The 21463-nt window shown below is 39.4% G+C and overlaps 4 protein-coding genes across 4 annotated transcripts; 2 read left to right on the top strand and 2 right to left on the bottom strand.

Moving 5' to 3' along the window:
- Positions 1 to 339: 339 nt before the first annotated feature.
- On the top strand, positions 340 to 4344 carry LOC110862304. The gene is made up of 8 exons (XM_022111485.2): positions 340 to 449; positions 579 to 815; positions 1031 to 1249; positions 1592 to 1785; positions 1846 to 2054; positions 2372 to 2845; positions 3077 to 3416; positions 3809 to 4344. Exons 3-8 carry the CDS (start codon positions 1058 to 1060, stop codon positions 3942 to 3944), a joined length of 1545 nt encoding a protein of 514 aa, XP_021967177.2. The 5' UTR covers positions 340 to 449; positions 579 to 815; positions 1031 to 1057; the 3' UTR covers positions 3945 to 4344.
- LOC110862320 (aminopeptidase Ey) lies at positions 4334 to 10583 on the bottom strand. The gene is made up of 12 exons (XM_022111502.2): positions 10292 to 10583; positions 9682 to 9887; positions 8539 to 8694; positions 7974 to 8300; positions 7287 to 7515; positions 6639 to 6826; positions 6050 to 6423; positions 5649 to 5780; positions 5430 to 5578; positions 4867 to 5177; positions 4661 to 4739; positions 4334 to 4573 (listed from the first exon to the last, which is right to left on the bottom strand). Exons 1-12 carry the CDS (start codon positions 10538 to 10540, stop codon positions 4421 to 4423), a joined length of 2553 nt encoding a protein of 850 aa, XP_021967194.1. The 5' UTR covers positions 10541 to 10583; the 3' UTR covers positions 4334 to 4420.
- A 325-nt stretch (positions 10584 to 10908) lies between these two features.
- LOC118433477 (formin-D-like) lies at positions 10909 to 11979 on the bottom strand. Its single transcript, XM_035845420.1, has 2 exons — positions 11590 to 11979; positions 10909 to 11376 (listed from the first exon to the last, which is right to left on the bottom strand). The coding sequence occupies exons 1-2, from the start codon at positions 11914 to 11916 to the stop codon at positions 10909 to 10911; spliced, it is 795 nt and encodes a 264-aa protein (XP_035701313.1). The 5' UTR covers positions 11917 to 11979.
- Positions 11980 to 12853: 874 nt separating this feature from the next.
- LOC110862329 (PAN2-PAN3 deadenylation complex catalytic subunit PAN2) lies at positions 12854 to 21380 on the top strand. The gene is made up of 19 exons (XM_022111517.2): positions 12854 to 13267; positions 13338 to 13522; positions 13606 to 13649; positions 13716 to 13841; positions 13921 to 14041; positions 14108 to 14277; positions 14692 to 15185; positions 15251 to 15497; positions 15920 to 16311; positions 16616 to 16794; positions 16871 to 17001; positions 17069 to 17127; positions 17206 to 17393; positions 17463 to 17757; positions 18063 to 18408; positions 18866 to 19239; positions 19678 to 19921; positions 19987 to 20096; positions 20380 to 21380. The coding sequence occupies exons 1-19, from the start codon at positions 13243 to 13245 to the stop codon at positions 20550 to 20552; spliced, it is 3903 nt and encodes a 1300-aa protein (XP_021967209.1). The 5' UTR covers positions 12854 to 13242; the 3' UTR covers positions 20553 to 21380.
- Positions 21381 to 21463: the final 83 nt, after the last annotated feature.

Below are 21463 nucleotides of genomic sequence, written 5' to 3'. Positions count from 1 at the left end.
TCAAATCTTGTATTAGTGCAGATTTTGTGATAAAAATTTCAAATTTCAAGCCAGATAAGGCCTTATCTTGTTACCCTCTTTAATGGTCCAAATCTTGTTGAGGATGGGGAAATCTCTGCCGATGGCGAAATGACCGACGACGGTGAGGTAGACGGCCATGAGGAAGGGGATCAGGAAGAGGACGCAGTACAAGCTCGCCACGTACTTGTTGTGCACGGAGGCCAGCTGCTTCCGAAACTTGCCTTGCGCCTCCTTCAACAAAAACAACTCGATATTCGACATGTTCCTGTTCGTATTCGTCGAGTTGGGATGACCCGGATCCGGTTGGTGGTGACAGCCCGAAATTATCTCACGTTTCGACCCAAATCGCATCTAAAATTTGAAAAGTCAAATTTTTTAGGGAAAATCATCTTCCATTTCGGACCAAATCGCATCTTAATTTGACATTTGTGAGGAAATTATCTAGAGTTTCGAGCCAATCGCATCTAAAATTCGAATAATTTGATGTTTGTGGGAAAATTTATCTCGCATTTCGAACAGAATCGCGTTTAAAATTGGAATAATTTCTATTTTTAAAGGAATCTCACGTCCGTTTCGATGGGTTGGAGGTACTCTGTGCAGAGGGAGAGGAGTTCTTTCGTCGACTGACCGTAGAAAAGTGGTTCGTCGAGATTTATGATGCGTCGAAATTCGCTCGTGTCCTGATTTGGGTCCAAATTGAGGAGGGATTCGTGCAAGATTTGGGATATCGGTTTGTTCAACCCAGAAAGACAAGGGGACGAGGGACCGATAAGCCCCACAAGTAGGATGATAACGTAAGTACTCATCTTGAGAAGTAACTGATTTCCGGTCGAAATTGGTAAAAAAAATTTAAAATTCATGCAAACTCTGCTTACTTTCATAAAGCACGAATAAACTCTACGACAACGGATTCGACGCTTATTAATTGGGACTTGAACAAAATTCTAAATAATAATAAATTCCAAAAATAAATTTCCTCAATTTGCAAAATTTTCTAAACTGATTCTAGAATTTTCCGAGTCCCCCATATTTCAAGATGTCGAACGTTCCCTCGGACCCGCCTTCTCCCGCGTCGTCCTATTCGTCCTCCTCCTCCCCCGGAATTCTTCCCCGCTCTGAACTCGCCGCCCTGGTCGCGGCCGCGGCGGCATCGTCGTCTTCACTGTCGCGACACAATTTACTGGAACAAGGAGACGCGGACATTGGCGTGGATCGGATTTCGTCAAAGGTGACTAAATAGATACGAATTGACTTCCGGTTTTTAGTTTTTGCATAAATTTAGTCCCATTTTATTATTTTTTTAAAGTCAAGTCATCTCAGACTGGTAATTTTTGTGCATAAATTTGCATACATCATTTGAATACATTATTTAAATTTGCATTTTTTGCACTTCCGGTTTATAAATATATGCACTATATTTGTAATTTCTTTTAGATGAATTTACTGCCAGTTTGCATTTTTTTCATTAATCAGATTTCTGTGCATGAGTTTACTCCTCTGGTTGCATGAATTTTTTGCATAAGCTCACTTCCGATTTGTTTATGGACTAATTTTTTTTGTCTACTTTTAGTTCTGCTGGGACCAAAAGTGCATAATTTGGGAAGTTTTGAGCATCTCGGTGGCGGCTGGAGGACCCAACTCGGCCGTGGCGAATACCAATCTCGACCCGACGGATCCCCAGGAATACGCCGCCATGCTGGATATCGACTACATGACGTCGAGCAATTTCCACGCCGGCCATCACGATCAGAACAGGTCGACTTGGTAAGACCACCATAAGGGTCAAGGGTCAACATTTACATAATTACTAATTATGCAAATTAGGAGCCTCTCCCTGTACAAGACGGGCCCAGACACGCTCGGCGTTTTCATCCATCTCCTCCAACTGAACGGGAACAGTCGCTCGGCCGCCAACCGACGCTCCCATTCTAACCAAAACTCCACAAATGAGAATACGAATCAAGGGTCAGGGATTTACTTCAAGTATGCGATGTGCCTCGTCAACACGGACGGGGAAGTCGTCAACAAAATTGGTAAGGGACACACTTTACCATTTTTTTTAAGTAAATTCGCTCATTTTGGCGTATGCAATGCTAATTTATGGGAAATTTTGACCAAATTTTTTGGGAAATTCACAAATTTTTACGTCTAAAAATGTATATATACATATTGCATATTTTGACGAATTTTTCGGCAATTTACTGATTTCGTCCCCCAAAACCCTAATTCCTCTCGAATTTTGACCCCTAGCCTAAAACTCACGAAAGCGCGTCCATTTAGGAAAGTCTGGTAATTTATGGTAAAAACTATGTTAATCTCTACTTATGACTTGACCCTGACCTTTCTCCAGAAAACAACACGATCATCAACATCCTGCCCGGTCAATCCTGGGGGGAAGACGAATTCATAATTCTGCACAATTTGTGGGACCCCGACTTGAAACTTGTCCACTACGCGGATCAAGAAAAGCTGATTGTGCGCGTGGACCTCTCGCTCCTCTCCGCGCTCGACCACACGCACGAAGTTTACTCCGCGCCCATCGTCCTCACCTCAATTTTGACCCCACCCACGACCCCGCCTGGGTCCGAACCACCCAGGAAATTCCCACGCTCGAAATCCGCCGCCTTCACCATTCCGCCGGTGAAAACGAGTAATCATGGATTCCAGTTTGGAGGCAAATCGGCCCCAATTTGGGTGACCTCGACGTCGTCGTCGGCAGCGTCGTCGCCGATATTGGAATCCCTCTGGAATTTGAGGGAATTTGCAGATGTGCAGATTCACTGTGACGGAAGGACTTTTCCGGTCCATAAATGCGTCATTTCGGGTAAATGGATGATTTATTTTGTGCGAATTAATACATTAGGATGACCTTTGACCTCAAATTATGACTTAATTGTCGACAACTTTTGACTTTAAAAAATGATTTAATTCTTTGCGGGAGTGATTTTGGGTAAAAATTAAGGATTTAATTGTTCTAACTGATGACGATAACCTTTGACCTTAAGACGTTACTTACTTTGTAATAAACTATAACAACTTTTGACCTTTGACCTAGCCGCCAGCCCCGTCTTTAAGATGATGTTTTCCACCCAAATGTCAGAATCAGCTCGGGGTGAGGTCGAGATCACGGATTTGGGCGCAACGGTGATGGAGACGGTGTTGTACTTCATTTACACCCAGCTCGTCCCGACCACGTGGGATTGGACGAATTTCGAAAAATCCGCAGAGCTCGTCCACGCCGCGGAGAAGTACGGGCTCAAGGAACTGAAGGCCATGTGCTTTGTCTCGCTGTGCGAAAAATTGGACTGCGCTTCCGTCCCTGGGCTCGCCGTGTTGGCGCAGATGTACTCGGCGGAAGGAGCCGTGAAAGAATTCGTCGCCAAGTTTATCATCCGGTAAGAAAAATTGGGATAATAAATAGTGACAATTTTTTTAGAAGATTTTAGGCTTATCAAAATTTTAAGTTCCCGAGATTTGAATAAATTCCCACGGTTAGAATTTTTCTAGAATTCAAGTTCCCCAAGAGTTTTTCTAGAGATTTTAATTGCCTAATAATTTAAATGCTCCAGGATTTTAAATTCCCAATATTTTAAATTCCGCTAGCATTTAAATTTCTAACACTATAAAAAATCATAATAATTTAAAATCTCGATATTTTAATTTCTCAAGGTTCTGAAATTCCAATGTTATTAATTTCCAATTTTAAAAATTCCGCAAATATATGATTTTCAAAGATTTTAAATTCCCAAAAAATCTAAAATCTTATTTTCTGTTTGTCTTTATCCAGGAATATTCAGCGTTTAAAGAACGACTCGAATTTCAACGACTCATTGGAGAAGCATCCGACAGCCTTCACGACGATCCTCTTGTCCGACGCCCTCTCAAAATCGGTCTCCACCGTGTCCACGATAACGTACCTTTAAAAATGTGGCGTAAAAACCTTTAGAAGATTATGATTGATTAATTATCCATCCGATTGATTACTTGATTGATTAACTTTTAGTACTTTTAATTGTCAATTAAGTATGTAGTCTCCGGAGAGGAATAGATTATTAAATTATGTAAGGAAATTAAAATCTTCAAAATTTCAAGTTGGATAAAATCGACATTACTGTTTTTTCTTGGTTTTTGTCGGACGTTGTATCGAAATCGGTTGATGATAAGGCGACAATATGATAACTTCTTTTAAATGTGGCCCGCACGAAAGTTAGGCCTTTAGAAAATCATGATTACATAACTAATTAATTGACTAATTAAATAAATAGTTGATAGATTAATTAAATGATTAATTAATTCATAACTAATTACTTGATTGACTTTTAAAATATTTTATTGTCAATTCAATACTTAAGGAAAGTAAAATCTTCAAAATTGTAATAATTATTTTTTGGTCATGTTATTATCGTCTCTTGATAAGCCATGATTTCACGAGCGGACCTAATTTCGCTTTTGCGTGAATATTTTTCTTAATCGTGTCGTCACAAGAGGTCAGAATGGACTGGTGTTTTCGAGTAAAGCTCATTCTTCTGGTAGAAGTGATGAATTGGTTGACCTAGAAAAAAATTCAAATTTTTAAAAGGTTTTCAAACTTTAGGATTTTAAATTATTCTAATTTTGAGATAAAACTGCTAAAAATTACTTGAACAAGATCCTGGTCAGAATTTCCGAAGGGGCAGAATTGCTCGAGAAGTGACATTAACGCATGGGTGGCTCCAGGGCTGAAATTTTTTCGCAATTTGCATAAATATTTTGCATATATTTTTAAGACCAATTCAGATAAATATTTGGCACATTTTTTCCTTAATTTGCATAGATATGTATTTTGCACATATATTTCCGACATACTTTTCCTTGACGCTCAGTATCCGTTCGGTCAAAAGATCCCACGTGGTTCCTCGCGTGGCTTCGTTTTGACCAATTTTCCTTACTTTTTCTTGAACCTGTTCCAAATTGACCATTTCTTGGCCAGGTTTTAAAATCGAGTCGATTTCCTGGACCGTACTTTTCACGGAGGGGGAAGATTCATCCCCAAGAGTGAAATATGGTCCCAAACGGGTCAACTCTTGATCCAAGTAATCCACGGAAATGGCGTCCATCATGGCTCGCTGGGTTTGTAGGGCGGATCGGGAGTAAGAAATTTTTGCAGAGACGTAATCCTGTCAAAGAACTATTTTTAGGGATTTTTTGAAGAGCTGAATTTATTAGTTTTAAATTTTCTCAGAATTTTACATTTGTCGTAATTTTGAATTTGTTATGATTTTTCATCTTCTCTCACATTTTTTGTAAAGAGTGATAATCGTGTAAAAAATATTTTTTCATGTCGACTTTTTCATAATTTTGAATTTTAAATAATTTTAGATCTTTTAAAAATTTCTCATAATTCTTTAAACTTTTGAATTTTTTCTCACATTAAACAATTGGCCTGTCTTATCGGATCCAGAACGTAACAGGTTTCCCAATTTGGTCAAACTTTTCTCTACGCTTTTCCACACGAGGAAATCAACTTCTTGGTTCAAATATTTGGTCAAATCGAGGGCAGCGTCGATTGGAATGTGTCCTGAAAAGGGAATTTTTAACGTGATATAATTTCCAAAAAACATGCAAAAAGTATGCAAAAAATTATCTACCAGAAAAGGCGAGTTGGAAAGAATCATCCAACAGTTTCGCCCTCATGGTTGGTGTCAACTTGGTGTGATCCATTTCCAGCAGGCGGGCCCATTGGTGCAACATCTCGGACCCGTACATTACACGGAAGTAGCCTAAAATTCGTACCATTTCATACCTCACCTTATCACTAACTTTCGCCAATGCTGTAGCTCAACTATGGCGCAAGTTAAACATATCCAACCCTGGTTATTCATAGCTCATATCTGCACGAATTAATCTGGATTATAAAAATAGGTGTAGTTGCAATTCGTTCGTAACTTACGCCCTAGTTAAACTACAACATTGGCGCAAATTACTCACAAGCTCCGGATAAGCACAGGTCATCTTATCATATCACAATCTATATAACTTTAATTCCTACCAATTGACTCTGGATTGACGAAGAAGAGCTCATCCTCGCCCACGTTGAGGGTAAGGTTGACGCCATCGTTTGCCAGCCAGACCTTCCTCCGACCAGGACTTGGGCCGGTGAGGACGTTCAAGTTGACGGGGACCCACCAGACCTCGTCCCCCGAGGGAATCTCGTTCCGCACATGTTGCCTCTGCGACAGCTGGATTTGCGTGGGGCTGACCCGCCACACGGTGACGAGGGGGTAGCCAGCCTGCAACGTCCACGTGTCCATGATCCCTTTGATCGTGCTGCTGGGTGGGAGCAGGGTTGACCCTTGACCCGAGTCGTCCAAAGCTCCCTGGATTTCCAGGAATAAATCGTCCTGCTCCGTCACGCCGTATTGCCTGGAGGAACAAATTGATACTTAATTGTTGGGAAAGGTTGTAAAAAAATGTGGAAAAAAATGTGATGAGCTTGCAAAAAATTGTGGGAAAGCTTGCCAAAAATGAGGCGCACTTGCAATTACGAATTTCTCAAAACCAAATTTTTTTGTAAAACTTGCACAAAATATAAGGTATTGTGGGGAAAGCTTGTAAATGCCAATTTGCGAATTTCTCACCATTTTTGCAGATAACGTCTCACTCCCTCCTGCAGGATGGGTTCGGTGACGAAATTTTGCATCATTCTGATCAGCGTGGCTGCCTTTTCGTACACGATGTCGTCATAAATACCTCCGATCGCGTCAGGTGTGAGAGGCTCGGACGCCACAGGGTGCGTATTCAGGGACTCGTCCATCGCCATCGCGGTCTAAAACAATAGGTCAAAGGTTAATAAGAAACCTCTCTCCTCGAAAGATTGGTAAAGTTTAATTTTAGTAGGTCATGGGTCAAAGGTTGACAAAGGACTCGATGACTTTATCTCCAAAATCGTCAATTTCAACATATTTTTAATCATTTCTAGGCTCTAGAAATTGATTTTAAAATTCTGAGCGACGTAGTCAGTAAGTTGATCAATAGAATTAAACGGGGAATTTTCTAAACCAGTTTCGATAAATTCCAAATTTTCTGAAGGCCCGAGATCTCCTCCTTCCAAAACTGTCAAAATCTGGAGTGCATATTTTTAGAAAATTGGCGACGACCTCTGCTACAAATGGTCGTCCAGAATTTTAAACAAATTCCCGGAGATGATTATTAAACTGTGCTGATTTTGGCAATCAGTAATTGAGTCCTACATTAATAATATCCTGAAGGTGAAGTGTCTAACTAACCTGGTAAATTTGAGGGATGAACATGTCCCAAGGCCGTAGTTCGGGGTAGGTCATTTGAAGTCCTTGATGCGACGCGAAGGTGGCCCAGCCCTCGTTCAGCCAAATCCAGGTCCACCACTTGCACGTCACAATGTTCCCGAAAAAATTATGGGAAACTTCATGACTCACCGTCAAACTGAGCGAGTACTTTTGCACGGCCGAAGTCTCCCCTTCAAAGTAGAGCAACGCCCTGAAATTGATTATTATTATAATTATTGCGAATCGATTGGCGAAATAGATATTTTAGAAATTTGAGAAATAAAAATTATTAAACTGTAACTCAGAACTTGCAGAACAATCAATTTAGCCTTTTTAAGGAATTTTGAAAAGTGCATTTTTTGGGGAAAAACGTTTTTATTGACTTGACGGTTTTTTAGAAGCTTCTGAATTCTAGCCAATTTAAAAATTAACTTGAAATAAAGTTATACAAAAATTATTTCACGTTAATTTTGAATATATCGAAAAATGTGTCTACAACTTATCTCTATGAATCTGTGAACGTTTTTTATTATTATTTTTGGCGATATTGTTATACAAATTCTAATCAGAAACTTACAAAATTCTAAATTTTCCTAACTCATTTACAACCTAATTTCCTAAAAATTCGTTTCAAAATTTGATATTTCCCCACATTAAATTTTAACTAACCGATCCGCAAAGGTCATGAGACCCCAGTTTTCCATGGCGGTGTAGTAGAATTGTGGAAGGGCAACGTTATCGAGTTTGCTCATGGGGTAGGAAATATTGTAGTAGGACTCGAACGCGGCGTTGACGGTGGAGGAGAGATTCGCCGAGTACACGCCGCCCCCACGGTCGATGAAATAGTAGGGCGCGTAGACGCGATGGATGGCCGCGTCCGGGTAGGGTTGCGGCGCTTCCGAGTACGTCAAATCAGACACGATCATGCACACGAGGTAGGGCGACATGCGTGGCGTGGGGGCAAACGTGTCCAATATCCAGGTGGCTATTTCTGGTCTAAATATGCAAAACAATTTTTAGCACGGATAACGTATAATCAAATCTAATTGCGTTTCTTTTTTTTTAGTAAACAAAATTTTACGAATAATCGTCTTTGTTCAATTAAAATTTTACTCAGAAGTCATTGTGGACCTTCAAAAATGTTATTTAATCTTATAAAAAGTCAGTTTCTCTGCTAAAAATCGGCATTAACTGTAAAATTAAAATTCATATACACAAATTTGTTATGTCTTACAGCGGATTTGTGTCGAGTAAGTGGGCGTTTGAGAGCGCGTGGTATTTGGCGTGGTGACCCAGGCTGATTTCGAACACGGCTTTGAGATCCGGCTCATCCAGACAGGGAAACGCTCTACGAGCATTATTCGCAGCAAAGAGCGTCGTCGACACGTACCTTTGATTCATTACAATTCATAATCAGCACAATTTTCAGCTTTATCATAGTAGTTTGCAAATATTTCTGCAGCTTGAAAAATACGTACTACAAATAAATGTACAACAATGAGTATAAATCGAGAATGAATAAATTTCTGATAATAATAATAATTTCTGATATAAATTTCTGAATAATTTCTGAATTTATGCATTTCAATTTCAACATATTCCTCAACATTTCTAGTTTTTACAAGTAAATATTAGCATGTAAATATTTCAAAATGTGCAACTATCTCGCCTATTTAAAAAAATGCTAACATCATTGAAACATGTATCAAATATGTATATTTTTTAAGTTGGACTCCAAAAATCTCGAAATCAAACAGGATAATTTTTCTTGACTTTGAAAAAATGCATGTAATTATGCAACGCCACTTTTTATTTTTACGAATATTTCATTTAACAAATGTAGTAACAGATTTTCCTTTGCGACGGCCCAAACGCTTCTCTTATTTTTTTGGTTAATATTAAAAATTTTGGGGGTTTCATTTTTATTTTGACATTTTTAACGTAGCATTCCATGACCCATCACCAAACAAAATTGTCAAAATCAGCACATTTCTAATCTCTCGGGTCTGGGAACGTATTCCCAAATTATCGACCATGAATTTGTAGAACAACTCGTTGCTGTTTTTTCTTAAAAACATACACTCCAGATTTTTACACACTTTGAAGGAGATTTCAAGTTTAGGAAGCCTTCAGAAAAATTGGAACCTAATAAAAAAACTGGCTGAAAAAACTGGCTACTATTCCATTAATCAACTTACTGACAACAAATTTGTCGCCCAGAATTTAAAAATAAATTCCCAGAGCCGATAAATGATTAAAAATGTGCCGATTTTGGCGATGCGTCATCGACACCGAATTTGAATTTTTAAAGGATATTCGGAAAAAAATTCCAAAATTCATGTTTTAGTGTTTTTCATAACAATTTGTGTGTACGTACTTTGTCTCGCTGGTGGCGGGGTCGACGTAGGAGTCGAGATAAATGCCGTCCAGTCGCGTGGGTGAGATGGGGGCCGTGTAGGGGATGTAAAGCTCGTAACTTTCCCCCGCAACCAAAGCCGTGGTCAGATTTACGAGGAAAAAATTATATTCTGGCTGGGAACCAAAGCCTCGGATCGATTGTGGGACGCCGACCGAGTTGTGGACCTGCCCAAATAAAAATTACATACAAATTTACTAATTGGTGCGGTTTTTAATAATAATTGGTACAAGTTTGGATGAAATTGTACAAATTAGTTGAAACATGTTTCTGCAAAAGTAAAAATGGGGAAAATTGGACACATGCAGTAATCAAAATTGTAGACCGATTTTAGAATAACACGATTTTTTTTACAAAGTTTGGACCAAAAATTGTCAGAATTTAAGACATATTTGTGAAAATTTTGGTGCCTGCTGAAGCCAAAATTGCAGACCAATTTCAGTAAAAAAAAAAATTGACATGATTTCTTTAAATCTGAAACTTTTGGAGGAAGACTTTGCAAGACTTTTTTTTTGAAGAAAATTCCAAAGTTTGACCAAAAGATTATCAAAATGTGTGAAATCCTCCTCACATAGATTCCCCCCTCGTTAATATCCAAATCCAGAACGTGGAGTTTGATAACGTCGGTGGCTTCGACGCAGTCAAACCTGATCCAAACTTTCCCTGGGGCTGAGAACCTTGGAAATTGTGGGATTTCATCGAGGACAGAAATGATCTCGAGTTTGTACGACGTCGGGAGAATGTTTCTCGGCAGGCGGAATTCCTGCGCCACGCCCACCGAAAATATCGCAAATATGACAAAAATACCTAAGCGTCCCATCGTTCCGACTTTTATAAAAACAATTGGGATAGAACTGACTTTTTGGGGTGTTGGGTCAGGATCTCTGGTTGGTTATCAGAATTCCGCTTATCTCGCAGTGTACTTACCTTATCAAATTTGCGTAAAATACGATGACAATGGCAGTGACAAAATTTGCAATCTTTTTGGCATTGATGGATAAGGAAATTGTATCGATGTGGGAACTAATTGGAAATACCAAATAATCCGGATTGAGTAAGACTTCAACATGAGATTATACGTAATTAAGTATGTAAATGAATCCGAATTTATGCAGATTACAAAAATACAGGTCACATTTGATTAAACTTGGTTATAAATTTTCAGAAAATTTGAATTTAGTTTGAAATTTAGTAATATTTGTAGTATGGATCTTCTTCTTCCTCCTCCTCCTCCTCCTCTTCTTCTTCTTCTTCTTCGAGTTCCGTGGTGGTTGCGACGACGGGGACCTGTTCGTGGCTCGAGGAGCGACTACTGCCTCCGGACGAAGTGGTCGTCGGGGTCCCCGTGGCGCTGGAGCTGGAACACTTGCTGGTCAAGTAGGACGACGAGTTGTCCTCGTCTTCGTCCCCGTTTTGTTTGTTGTTGCTGTTGGTCTTTTTGATGTACCTGGTCTGCATTGTTTTCGCCAATTTGGCCAGTTTCTCAATGTCGGATTGAAATTTTTCCAAAATGTCGACATTTTGTGTGATTGGAACACCGTTTTTGACAAATTCGGAAACCAGGGCAGACTGTTGAACGATTTGATGACCGGAAGTGGGTTCTTGATTGGCAACCAAGTTGTCTTTTTTGCTGGATTTTTCGACTACTGGAATATCCTGGAAAATTAAATGAATAATAATGACTGATAATTTAACAATTTTGTTTAAAAATCATGCTTCTTTTTTAAAATACTAATTCAAACTTTAATGTTTCATTTCTTGTACTGCAAAGCAAGAAACGCAAGAAAGAATGCGCCCTGGATTTCTTGCAGGTCAAATTATTTAGCTGCAAGGAACCATTTGGAACCACACGATTTCATTATTTCTCACCGATTCAGAGGACGACTGCTCAGCCTTGTCCTTCGGTAGAAACAAGACTTTCATCTCCAAAGCAAAGAGGTGACGAATCTGGACCTTGAAGGACTCCAAAGTCTCCCAAAACTTGGCCCGTGCCGCGGTCAAGTCGTCCATTTCCTGGCGAATCTTCTCCTCGGAGTAGAGATGACATCGAAGGGCAGCTTTCGTGTCCCAGTAGCACCCCCAAATTTCACGGGTAACCTTCAAAACGAGGCGGAGGAGACAACAGAGGGCAAGCAAGACGTAGCCGAGTAGGATGAATTGGAATAGAATTGACCATGACCAGTAGGCAAACTCCATGTCGGCGAAGGTCACAGAAGTACAGAAATGGGGTTTATTTTCAAGAAGAATTTGAATAATGGGTCTTGTTACATATGTAATTGACAATTTTGGCACGAAATATTTCGCCGAAATTATGCTCATGCGTAAAAAATGCGTATTTATCTATGTTCCCTTCGTAACGATGATGCTTTCCTACAGAAAGCCAGAAACGGATCATGTGGCCCGAGCCAGGTTGTTATCAATATGTAATTCGGCTCGACAACTACCATTTTTTTCCCACACGTTTTGCTCATCTTTGAACTTGATTCCTAATTTTGCATGTTCTTGTAAGTCGATTGGATAAGTTTAAGAAAGAGCGCAATAGGATGGATGACAGATAGACAATGACGGGTGCATAAGCCCTGACTCGGCTAAAAAGAGTTAAAATTTATTACAATTAATTATCTTTAATATTACCTCAAAAACTTCTAAATCCATCATCGAACCAACCACCAACAAAAGCGACGACAAAGTTAAAATTCTATCAAATAAGGGAAAATCTGCCTACTTCAAAGAACAATCTTGCTGGTGTAAATTTTTTTAAAAATTAGCAAAAGCAAAATGCATACATCTTAGATTGCAAGGTTATCACGTGCAAAAATAAAGTCAAATTGTGGACAAATTGTGACCTTATCAATCCATGTTTCCGACTATTTCTCATCTTTCTCATCTTTTTCTCATTTTTCGAGCCTCTTGTTATCTCATCCTCTACAAAATCAGATACTTAAAAATAAACGTCTCCCACAGAAAATTTTTAATTGCAATTAAAATTTAGTCCTAGTCAAAATTTAATTGTAAGTAAAATTAAAAATTAGCAAAAATAAATAAATTGCATATAAATTGCATACATTTGGGAAAATGAGAACCGTTCGTTGCCCACAGGCAGAAAAAATCAAATAGAAACCAGAATCCAAAGCGAACCAACACAACAACAACACAGCCGTCAAAGTCAAACCAAAACTGTAAATTTTTCTGCCAACAAAACACTAGTTAACTTTTCGCAATCATTTTAATCCAATTTAAGTTAAATATGGCTGAAAAAGGGTAACATTTTTGGTCGCGAAAAGAGTATTTTTCTGTGCAGTTTTTTTAGAGAAAATGTCGTTAAAAATGTGAAGTTACTATTATTTAATTAATGAGGAACGACTTTGAGGAGGTGGTTATCATCAGTTAGTGCTTATCTTCAATAGTTCTACTCGATTATTGCGGTGTGGTGTGGTCGGTTATCCTCAAAAGGATGTTGTTTAAATGTTAATTAATAAACTCCAATTTTAATAATCAGCTTGTTGCATAAATTTCCGTAAAATGTTGGGAAACAGTACAACATTTTGTATGTTTTTAATAATCCTAATTAGTTAATTATTTGTGTATCGTATAATAAATTGACTTTGATTGTTTAGATTACGGAGGGGAAGAGGAAAATGGTCACGTCGGTGGTGGTGGGGACGATAACGGATACGGGTCCCAATCTCTGGGCGAATTTCAAAAGGTCGGCTCTGTCCTGGTTGACGGTGGAGATCGATTTGGCGTCAGTGCGGTCACTTTCGACATGCAGGAGGAACTGATTTGGATGGGAAATCGTGGCGTAAGTCGAAAAACAACCACATGCAAAGTTAATCACATGGAACAATATCTACAGTTAATCATTAAATATTTTACTTGAAACAGGGTCACGTTACGTCATACTATGGCGCAAATATGGAGAAATACACGTAATATTAAAAATGCTAATTTACTAGACAAATCAAATAAGTAATTAATTACAATTATAAAATTAGATCATTCCAAGTCACAGCGAATCAAGAAGTCCGACAAATCTTGACATTTGACGACCTCATCCTCATTTTGAGCGAGTCTCAGCTCCGTGGCCAGATTAGGAGAGGGCTGCCCATGTTTACGCATCTGTATTAAGCAATTTCTTAATAATAAGAGGTGACCTTTGACCTCATTCAGTTGCTAATTTTGAATTTTGTTCTTGTCCAGATCTGAAAATCTTCTAAACATGCAGTGCATGTTGCAAACCTCGCTGACCACGGTGCTTATGGGTGGACATCAAGAAACCATTGTGGAGTTCGACCTTTCTCAAAACATGGAGACGAAAACGGTACATTTTGATTTGTGTCCGCAGTTATCGTTTTCCTGCGTATCAATTCGTTTTATCTCAATGCAGGTGCACATTGGTGGGACAGGATGCGCCATCCTGCGCGGCCAAGGAGGTCACAACCGGATCTGCGCAGGGTTAACTTCCGGCCAAGTTTATTTCCTGGATTCACGAACGTACAAAAAGGAACAAAGCATCGATGCTCATTCTGGCAGTTTGTCTGACCTCGATGTTCATGGGTAATGAATTAGATAGACCAGAAGTCAGCTTTGCGGTGGATACGTAGATACAGGCCTTTAACATGGACTATTTGTTTGGGAAACATGTCCGTCGATATTTTCTGCTTAAATATGAACTTAAAAATTTGGATCAAAAATACGATTAACTCGGTAACAAGTTGTTAAAGACCAAAGTCTTCCAAATCCCAATTTTGTATACAATTTCACTCAAACTTTTGAACGGGCCCAGGTACCGAGTTCATTCGAGGTTTTTGAAATAATCCTAGTTTTTGGGTTGAATTTTACTGCAAAAAATCTCGAGCGACACATTTCCATATTTAGTATACCAATAACACATGTCATGTCAAAGGCTTGTCTACGACCACTGTCAACTTTGCTCGTGTCCGCATCACAATAATTTTCTCTCCTGAACAGCAACCTACTCGTCACCTGTGGCTTCTCGTCACGACACAACACCTGCAGCGTGGACAGATTTCTAAAAATTTATGACCTTCGCGTCCTCCGTTCCTTGGCTCCTATTCAGGTTTCCATCGACCCCATCATGCTCCGTTTCCTGCCTTCGTTCTCCTCCCGTATCGCCGCCCTCAGTCCGTCGGGCCAGATGGAAATTTTGGAGACGCAGGCGCTCTCCACAGCAAACTTTTTGATATATCAGGTCACCTCGAATGGTTCAGAGTCTCGGGCCTTCGACGTCTCCTCGTCGTGTCATCAGCTCGCTTTTGGCGACGAAACGGGCACGCTCAACTTATTTTCGTCCAATCCGACCTCAATGTTCAACCCGTTTTCGAGGGGAACGGAATTTCCGGACCCTGTGGAACAATTTACTCCCATCAGTTTCAACATGGAGGACGTCAACTCGCCGTGCTTGTCGAGCGTGCCGCTACCTTTTGTGACGCAGACGGGGCTGGGTAAATTGGAAATTATGCTAATTGAAATATCGGTAAGGTTTTTTAATTTAAAAAAAACTTTGCAGGGAATGAAACTCTGTGTTCGGACTGGCCGACGTACCTGGTTCAACCCGGGTATCGCAGGCACCCCGCGGTGGACCAGTCTCTTCTCCAGTCGATGAAAATGGTGGGACCGATCGGATATGCCCCGAACCCTGGAACGTTTCGGAGGAATCAGATGCAGTACAAGTTTGATGCCAAGAGCATGAGCGGGGGGACGCTGACCAATGTGAAGCAGCCGCTCAGCCCCAGTTCCGCCTTTGTGATGATGGGGTAGGAAAATTTAGAGTTATTTAATTAGTTGTAAACTTGACGTAAACTTTCTGCTCATCCTTTTTCTCCTCTGTTAAATGTTTGGATGATGGAAACTCAAAAATTAAGTAAAATGCAAAAAAAATATCGCAAGATAAGAGATATAAGTGCAAAAATTTATAATAATTCAGTGAATTATGGGAAAAGTTTCCTTAAATCTTGAGTTGAATTTTAAATTAAGCGAGATATGAAAATTATCCAAAAAATGCTATAAAATTCCACAAAAATGATCAAGATTCCATCACTTAAAGTTTCCTTAAATTTGAAGTTGGAATTTTAAATTAAGTGAGATATAAAGAAGTTCAAAAATTGAATTTGTGCCAAAATTCGGCAAAAATGCTCAGAATTCTATCCCTTATCTAATCCTTATCACTAACTTTCAGTCCTGGGAGTCACCGTTCTTCACCCGCACATGGAAAACCGTTCTCTCCTCCGGGAACGTCCCCGCAGTCACCCCGCTCGTCACGAGGAGGTCGACCACCCCACTCTCACCATCATCATCATCACCACCACCACGGTGGTGGAGTCACGTCACGCGGTCATCACTCCTCATCGTCCTTATCTCCAAATAAGTTTCACATTCCAAAACGATACGCGCGGATTGAGTGGAAAAAGTCAAGCTTCGAACTTCCCGATATGGAGCCCTTCAACAAAACCAAGCTCTCAGGGTTGGAAGCCATCACGGTCAATTCGTACTGCAACTCGATGATCCAAGTCATTTACCACATCGACTATCTGAGAGGATTTCTGATGAGCCATCTCTGCAAACGGGAGGGTACGAACAATAGAAAAAACTCACATTTATAAATTTACTAGAATAATTTTCCAATATTTTGTAGTACTAATTTTATCCCAGGGTCAAATTTGAACGAATTTTGGTCTCGTGTGCAGAAATAATTGCATGTTTTGTCAATTTGATTTCGTAATGGGTTTTATCCCAGAATAACGTTAGGTCTCAAATAATTAAATATTTTGTCGAAACTTGCGAAATATGGGTGGCAAATTAAAATGCTTAAATATTTAATGCAAAATACTTCGTAATTTGGACCAAATTGACACGATTTTTATTGAAATTTCAGCCTGCCTGAGCTGCGAGTTGGGCTTCTTGTTCTACATGTTGGACCAGAGTCGATCCCTTCCTTGTGCAGGGAGCAACTTTCTCCGATCCTTCAGAGTTGTCCCGGAAGCTACCGCATTAGGATTGATCCGACAAGAAAACCAGGCCAAACAGAGGTCCGCACTGTATCGGTTAATCTCTGTAAGCACAATAACAAAGCATAGTAATTAATTAATTGCTTAATTCTATAATTAATTTAAAATCTTCACCTGAATAGAACTGGAATAGATTCATCCTCCATCAAATCGAGACGGAGACGACGGACAAGAACGAACACTCGACATCGACGGAGAACACGATCCACGACCTGTTCGCAATGAAGCAGGAGAACGTCAACAGTTGCGCGAGGTATTTATATTGCGCAAGGTTAAGTTAAGTGTGTTTACATGTGCCAATAGAAACAAATTTTCCGTAGGTGTGGCAAAGTATTGAGGAAGGAGTCCGTCGTCCTCCTCTCGAACCTATTGCACGACGGTTAGCTAGTTAACTTATATGTAAATAAGATGGCATAGCGTATGACTTTTACCTAATTGTCTATTTCTTTATTTATAGTTTCCGGAAACATTGACCCCAATCAAGGCAACTTTGTCCACCTTTTGGAAAAGACGCTTTACCCTGAACAAACCACTCCGGCGTGGTGTGACATTTGTCGCAAGTATTCGACCACCTTTCAATCTCGCGCACCACAAAATCTTCCCCATATCGTCGCCGTAAATACGTGTTTGGATGGGTCGAACAAAGTCAGTTTTTATTCTAACGGGGAAATACATTCTCAGAAATTATAAAAAATATGATTGATTTGTTTGAAGGACTTTGAAGTTTGGATGGCCCACATGGAATCGAAACTGGGAGATAAATCTGTCCGAATTGGTGGAGCTGCTGCTACCACGGCGGCGTTGAGTCGTCGCGATATTTCGATGGGTTCGCCGTCTGATCAGTTTTTGGGAGGATTGTCGCCCTCACCGGGAGCACTTCCAGGGGGATCGTCGTCTAATACGTCTTCAGGTCCTGGGCATTTGAGATCGTGCCGATATGGGAATGCGTGCACGCGACCGGACTGTAAATTCTGGCATGAGGATAGAAATCCTTTACAGGGAGGACATGGTAAGCGTTGGAATTTTAGTGATTGAATTTTCAATATAAAAAGTATGATCTTTTCCAAAATTGTCAAATTTTTGCAAGCTTTTAAATTAAAAGTTTTAATCTCCAGAAAAACAGATTTTGTCACAAATTTGAAATAATTTCAATCAAAACACAAATGCATAAGTATGAATGTTGGTAATTTTGACATGATTTGGATATTTTATAACGCTGAAATTTTAGTCGTCAGATTTCTAGACTGAAGTTTATGATCCAACATTTTCAAAGACGTAACACATTTATTCAAAGTTGTAATCTCCATATTTCAGTAAAACAAACCGAGTTCGACCTAAGTCCTGAGGTGCAAGTGAAATGGTTACCTTCCAAAATAAGGATCAGTATTGGAGAGAACGGGCGGCTCTCGGTTGTCGATTTGGACACGTCACCACAATCCTCTTCTCCAACGGATGACATGGACGATGACGAGTCTCAACTGAGTCCTCCCTTCACATCCGACTACGAGCTCACCTCGGTCGTCGTGTACGTCAAGGATCCCGAGGCGGAGGATAAGCACAATCTCGTTTCTCTTATCAGAGTAGCGTCCTCATATTTGGAGAGGGCGGGTCAACCCGTTCCTGCTGAGGGAGCGTCGTGGTTCCTCTTCAACGATTTCTGGTAAAGCAACCTTTTTTATTGGGTGGACTTGCCCAGCAGTTTTTATTAAAATTTCGTTGGCAGTTCAAAAATTTGGAAATTCATGTGGTAATTTCAATAGAATTAACTTAAATGGAGGCCTCCCACTCTCCGAGTTTGACGAAACTAGTGTCAATACTGTTAATAAATTTAATTTATGATATATAATTTACCCTTAGAGTATCTAATAATAATATCTAATGATATTATTATTAGATACTCTAAGAATTTACCATTTGCTGAAATATTGGTCCATATTTTTTAAATGATACTCTTACTTGAATTTTTAAACCGGATTCTTAATCATCCTTTTGATGTCCAATTTTTGTGGACAATTTTGACATTCCGGTCGTAATTTCAATTGAATTTAGTTCGGATTTTAGTTTGCAATTTGTCCGGGTTTTAAAACGTACAAACTGACGGTTATTTCCTCTTGCAGCGTGAAACAGGTCCCCGCCACAGAAGCGTTGTACTTCTCCCCCAAGTGGAAATTCCCCTCTGTGGTGTACTATCAAAAGGTGAGGATGCCACCGCACTTCCGCTCTTTTCCCATCGTCCCCACCGTCACGTCCGAAGTGCTGAAGGACCTCTTCCTCCCAAAACCTAAGGCGAAGGAAATTCCTGGCACGAAGAGCAAAGTGGCCAAGCACCCACCCGTCCCCCTCCCGTACAAGCCCCTCGACCCGGACGAAATTCCGCAGAGGGGAGAACTCGTCGCTATCGATGCCGAGTTCGTCACTCTTGGCCAGGAAGAAACCGAGTTGAGAAGTGACGGGAAATTGAGCACGGTGAAGCCGCAACAATTATCGTTAGGTGAGACATGTCACGCCGTATAATCGGAGACTTAAGCCTTTATCATGTCTTATCGGACGGTCGGTAAAATTCATCCATCGAAAATTTTGATTCAAAATTAATCCAAAAATTAGGATTAGGTATTTTAAAAATGAAATGTAGTCCGTAGCTCTCCGCGTCAAAAAGTTGTTAAGCTCGATATTGATTGGGATGGTATATAAATTGAGATTTTGGGAAATTTTGATTATTAATAACTTTTTAATGGGCAAAGCTACCTAGTTAATTTTATTTTTGAAATTCCAATTTTTGGGTGGATTTTCAAGTAACAAAATCGTGAAGGACATAGAATAACCGATCGCGATAGAAAACCGATAATACATGTTAAAGCTTATCTACCTTAAGGCACACGAAGATTTTTATCAGATTGTACGTAACAAACTTTGTCCTTAATTTTCCCAGCTCGCGTGACCTGTCTCCGGGGTCAGGGTCCGCTCGAAGGCACGCCCTTCCTCGACGACTACATCTCCACGCAAGAAGTCGTTGTGGACTATCTGACCAAATTCTCTGGCATACAACCAGGCGATCTGGACATCAACTACAGCTCGAAACATCTCATAACGCTCAAGTCAGTCTACTTAAAGTTGAGGTTTCTCATCGACTCGGGCGTCAAGTTTGTAGGTCACGGACTCTCGAATGATTTCAGGTGAAAGAAATTCATCCCCACAAAAAAATATACAATTTAAAAAATAATAATAATAATTTCTGCAGAGTTATCAATCTCGTCGTTCCGGCGGATCAAGTAATTGACACGGTGTCACTATTTTATCTTCCGAATCAGAGGATGGTGTCGCTGCGATTCTTATCGTGGCATTTTCTTGGTAGGAAACCAAACCATTACATCTTTGTTCGAGGCATAGATAAGCCTTCAAAATGTGTTATCGGTTTCGGAAATACAAATATACCCCACAAGATTTTTGGGTAAAAATTAGCCCAAAGGTTGGGATTATTTCAAAACGAATACAAACAAAATCTTGGGGACATTGGGACATATTTCCCACACCGATAACCTTTTTAAAGGCTTATCTACGATTATATGAATCCACCGCAACGTGCATGTGAACTTTAAAACCATAATCCTGGTCTTTTTTTGCGTTATTTAAGGTGAAGTGATCCAATCTGAGACGCACGATTCTGCGGAGGACGCACGTGCAGCGTTATCCCTCTTTCGAAAGTATGAGGAATTAAAAGAGTTTGGGAATTTGGACCAAGCAATCGAAGAATTGTACGAAGTTGGGAGCAGATTACAGTGGAAGGTGAACGGGAGTGATAAATAAATAGAAAATTAAACCTTCCACCAATTAAGGAAATTTTGGACTATATATTTGTAACAAATAAGTGATAATTAACTAGCAATATTAGTAAAATCCACAATCTGGACGCAAATTTTAATCTCTTTTAATCAAGTGTGAGAGAAGAGGACGCATTTTTAATCAAATTGTCACGACTTTCGCTACATTTCTACACCGCACCAATTTAACAAGGAAATCGAAATTGTTTAATTAATTAATGATTTAGTTTAAAGTGTTATTTTTAGTCGGGAAAGTGTATGAATGTGGTGTGTTTGTGTTATATCTATTTTTGTCGCTGCACTATGAATTAATTTACATGTTGTGATTTTAATTATTGTCGTAATTATTTTTTAACAAGAGCGAATTATTATCACTTTGTTCCAATTTCGCCCACATTTATTATTATTATCGCGTATTATTATCAAGTATTACAATTTTGTGTTAATTTCTACTACTCCTCGAGATTAAGGAACCTCTCAGTATGAAGAATGTTGTGAATTTCTACGAACGCGAAGAACAAGAAACGAAATGTGATCCTGTAGCTGTAATTAAGTAGCTGTAATTAAGCGAGAAACAAAAAGTATTTCCAGTTTTACACGAGACTTTAATAGAGACGAACTATGAGCAAATACAAAAATTATTGAATAGTTTAATTGGTGGTACACGGTACTTAGAAAAATAAGGAATTTGTTACAATTATGCATGAGAAATAAAATTAATTATTTGAAATAACATACCCAAATTAAAGCATCAAACCTTGTATCATATCACATATATTTTACAGGTTAAATAAATTGATTATGGAATGTAAAAGGGTATTACACAACAATATGCTTTTAATTTCGATCACTCACATGTAAATCAGTTAATGAATTGGTTAATTAAATTAGTTGGTA

The sequence above is a fragment of the Folsomia candida genome, unplaced genomic scaffold, assembly GCF_002217175.1.
Source record: "Folsomia candida strain VU population unplaced genomic scaffold, ASM221717v1 Fcan01_Sc054, whole genome shotgun sequence".
In the NCBI taxonomy this organism is placed as follows: Eukaryota; Metazoa; Arthropoda; class Collembola; order Entomobryomorpha; family Isotomidae; genus Folsomia; species Folsomia candida.
The sequence above is the reverse complement of the archived record's forward strand: the minus strand, read 5'-3'. Positions and strand labels throughout refer to the sequence as shown.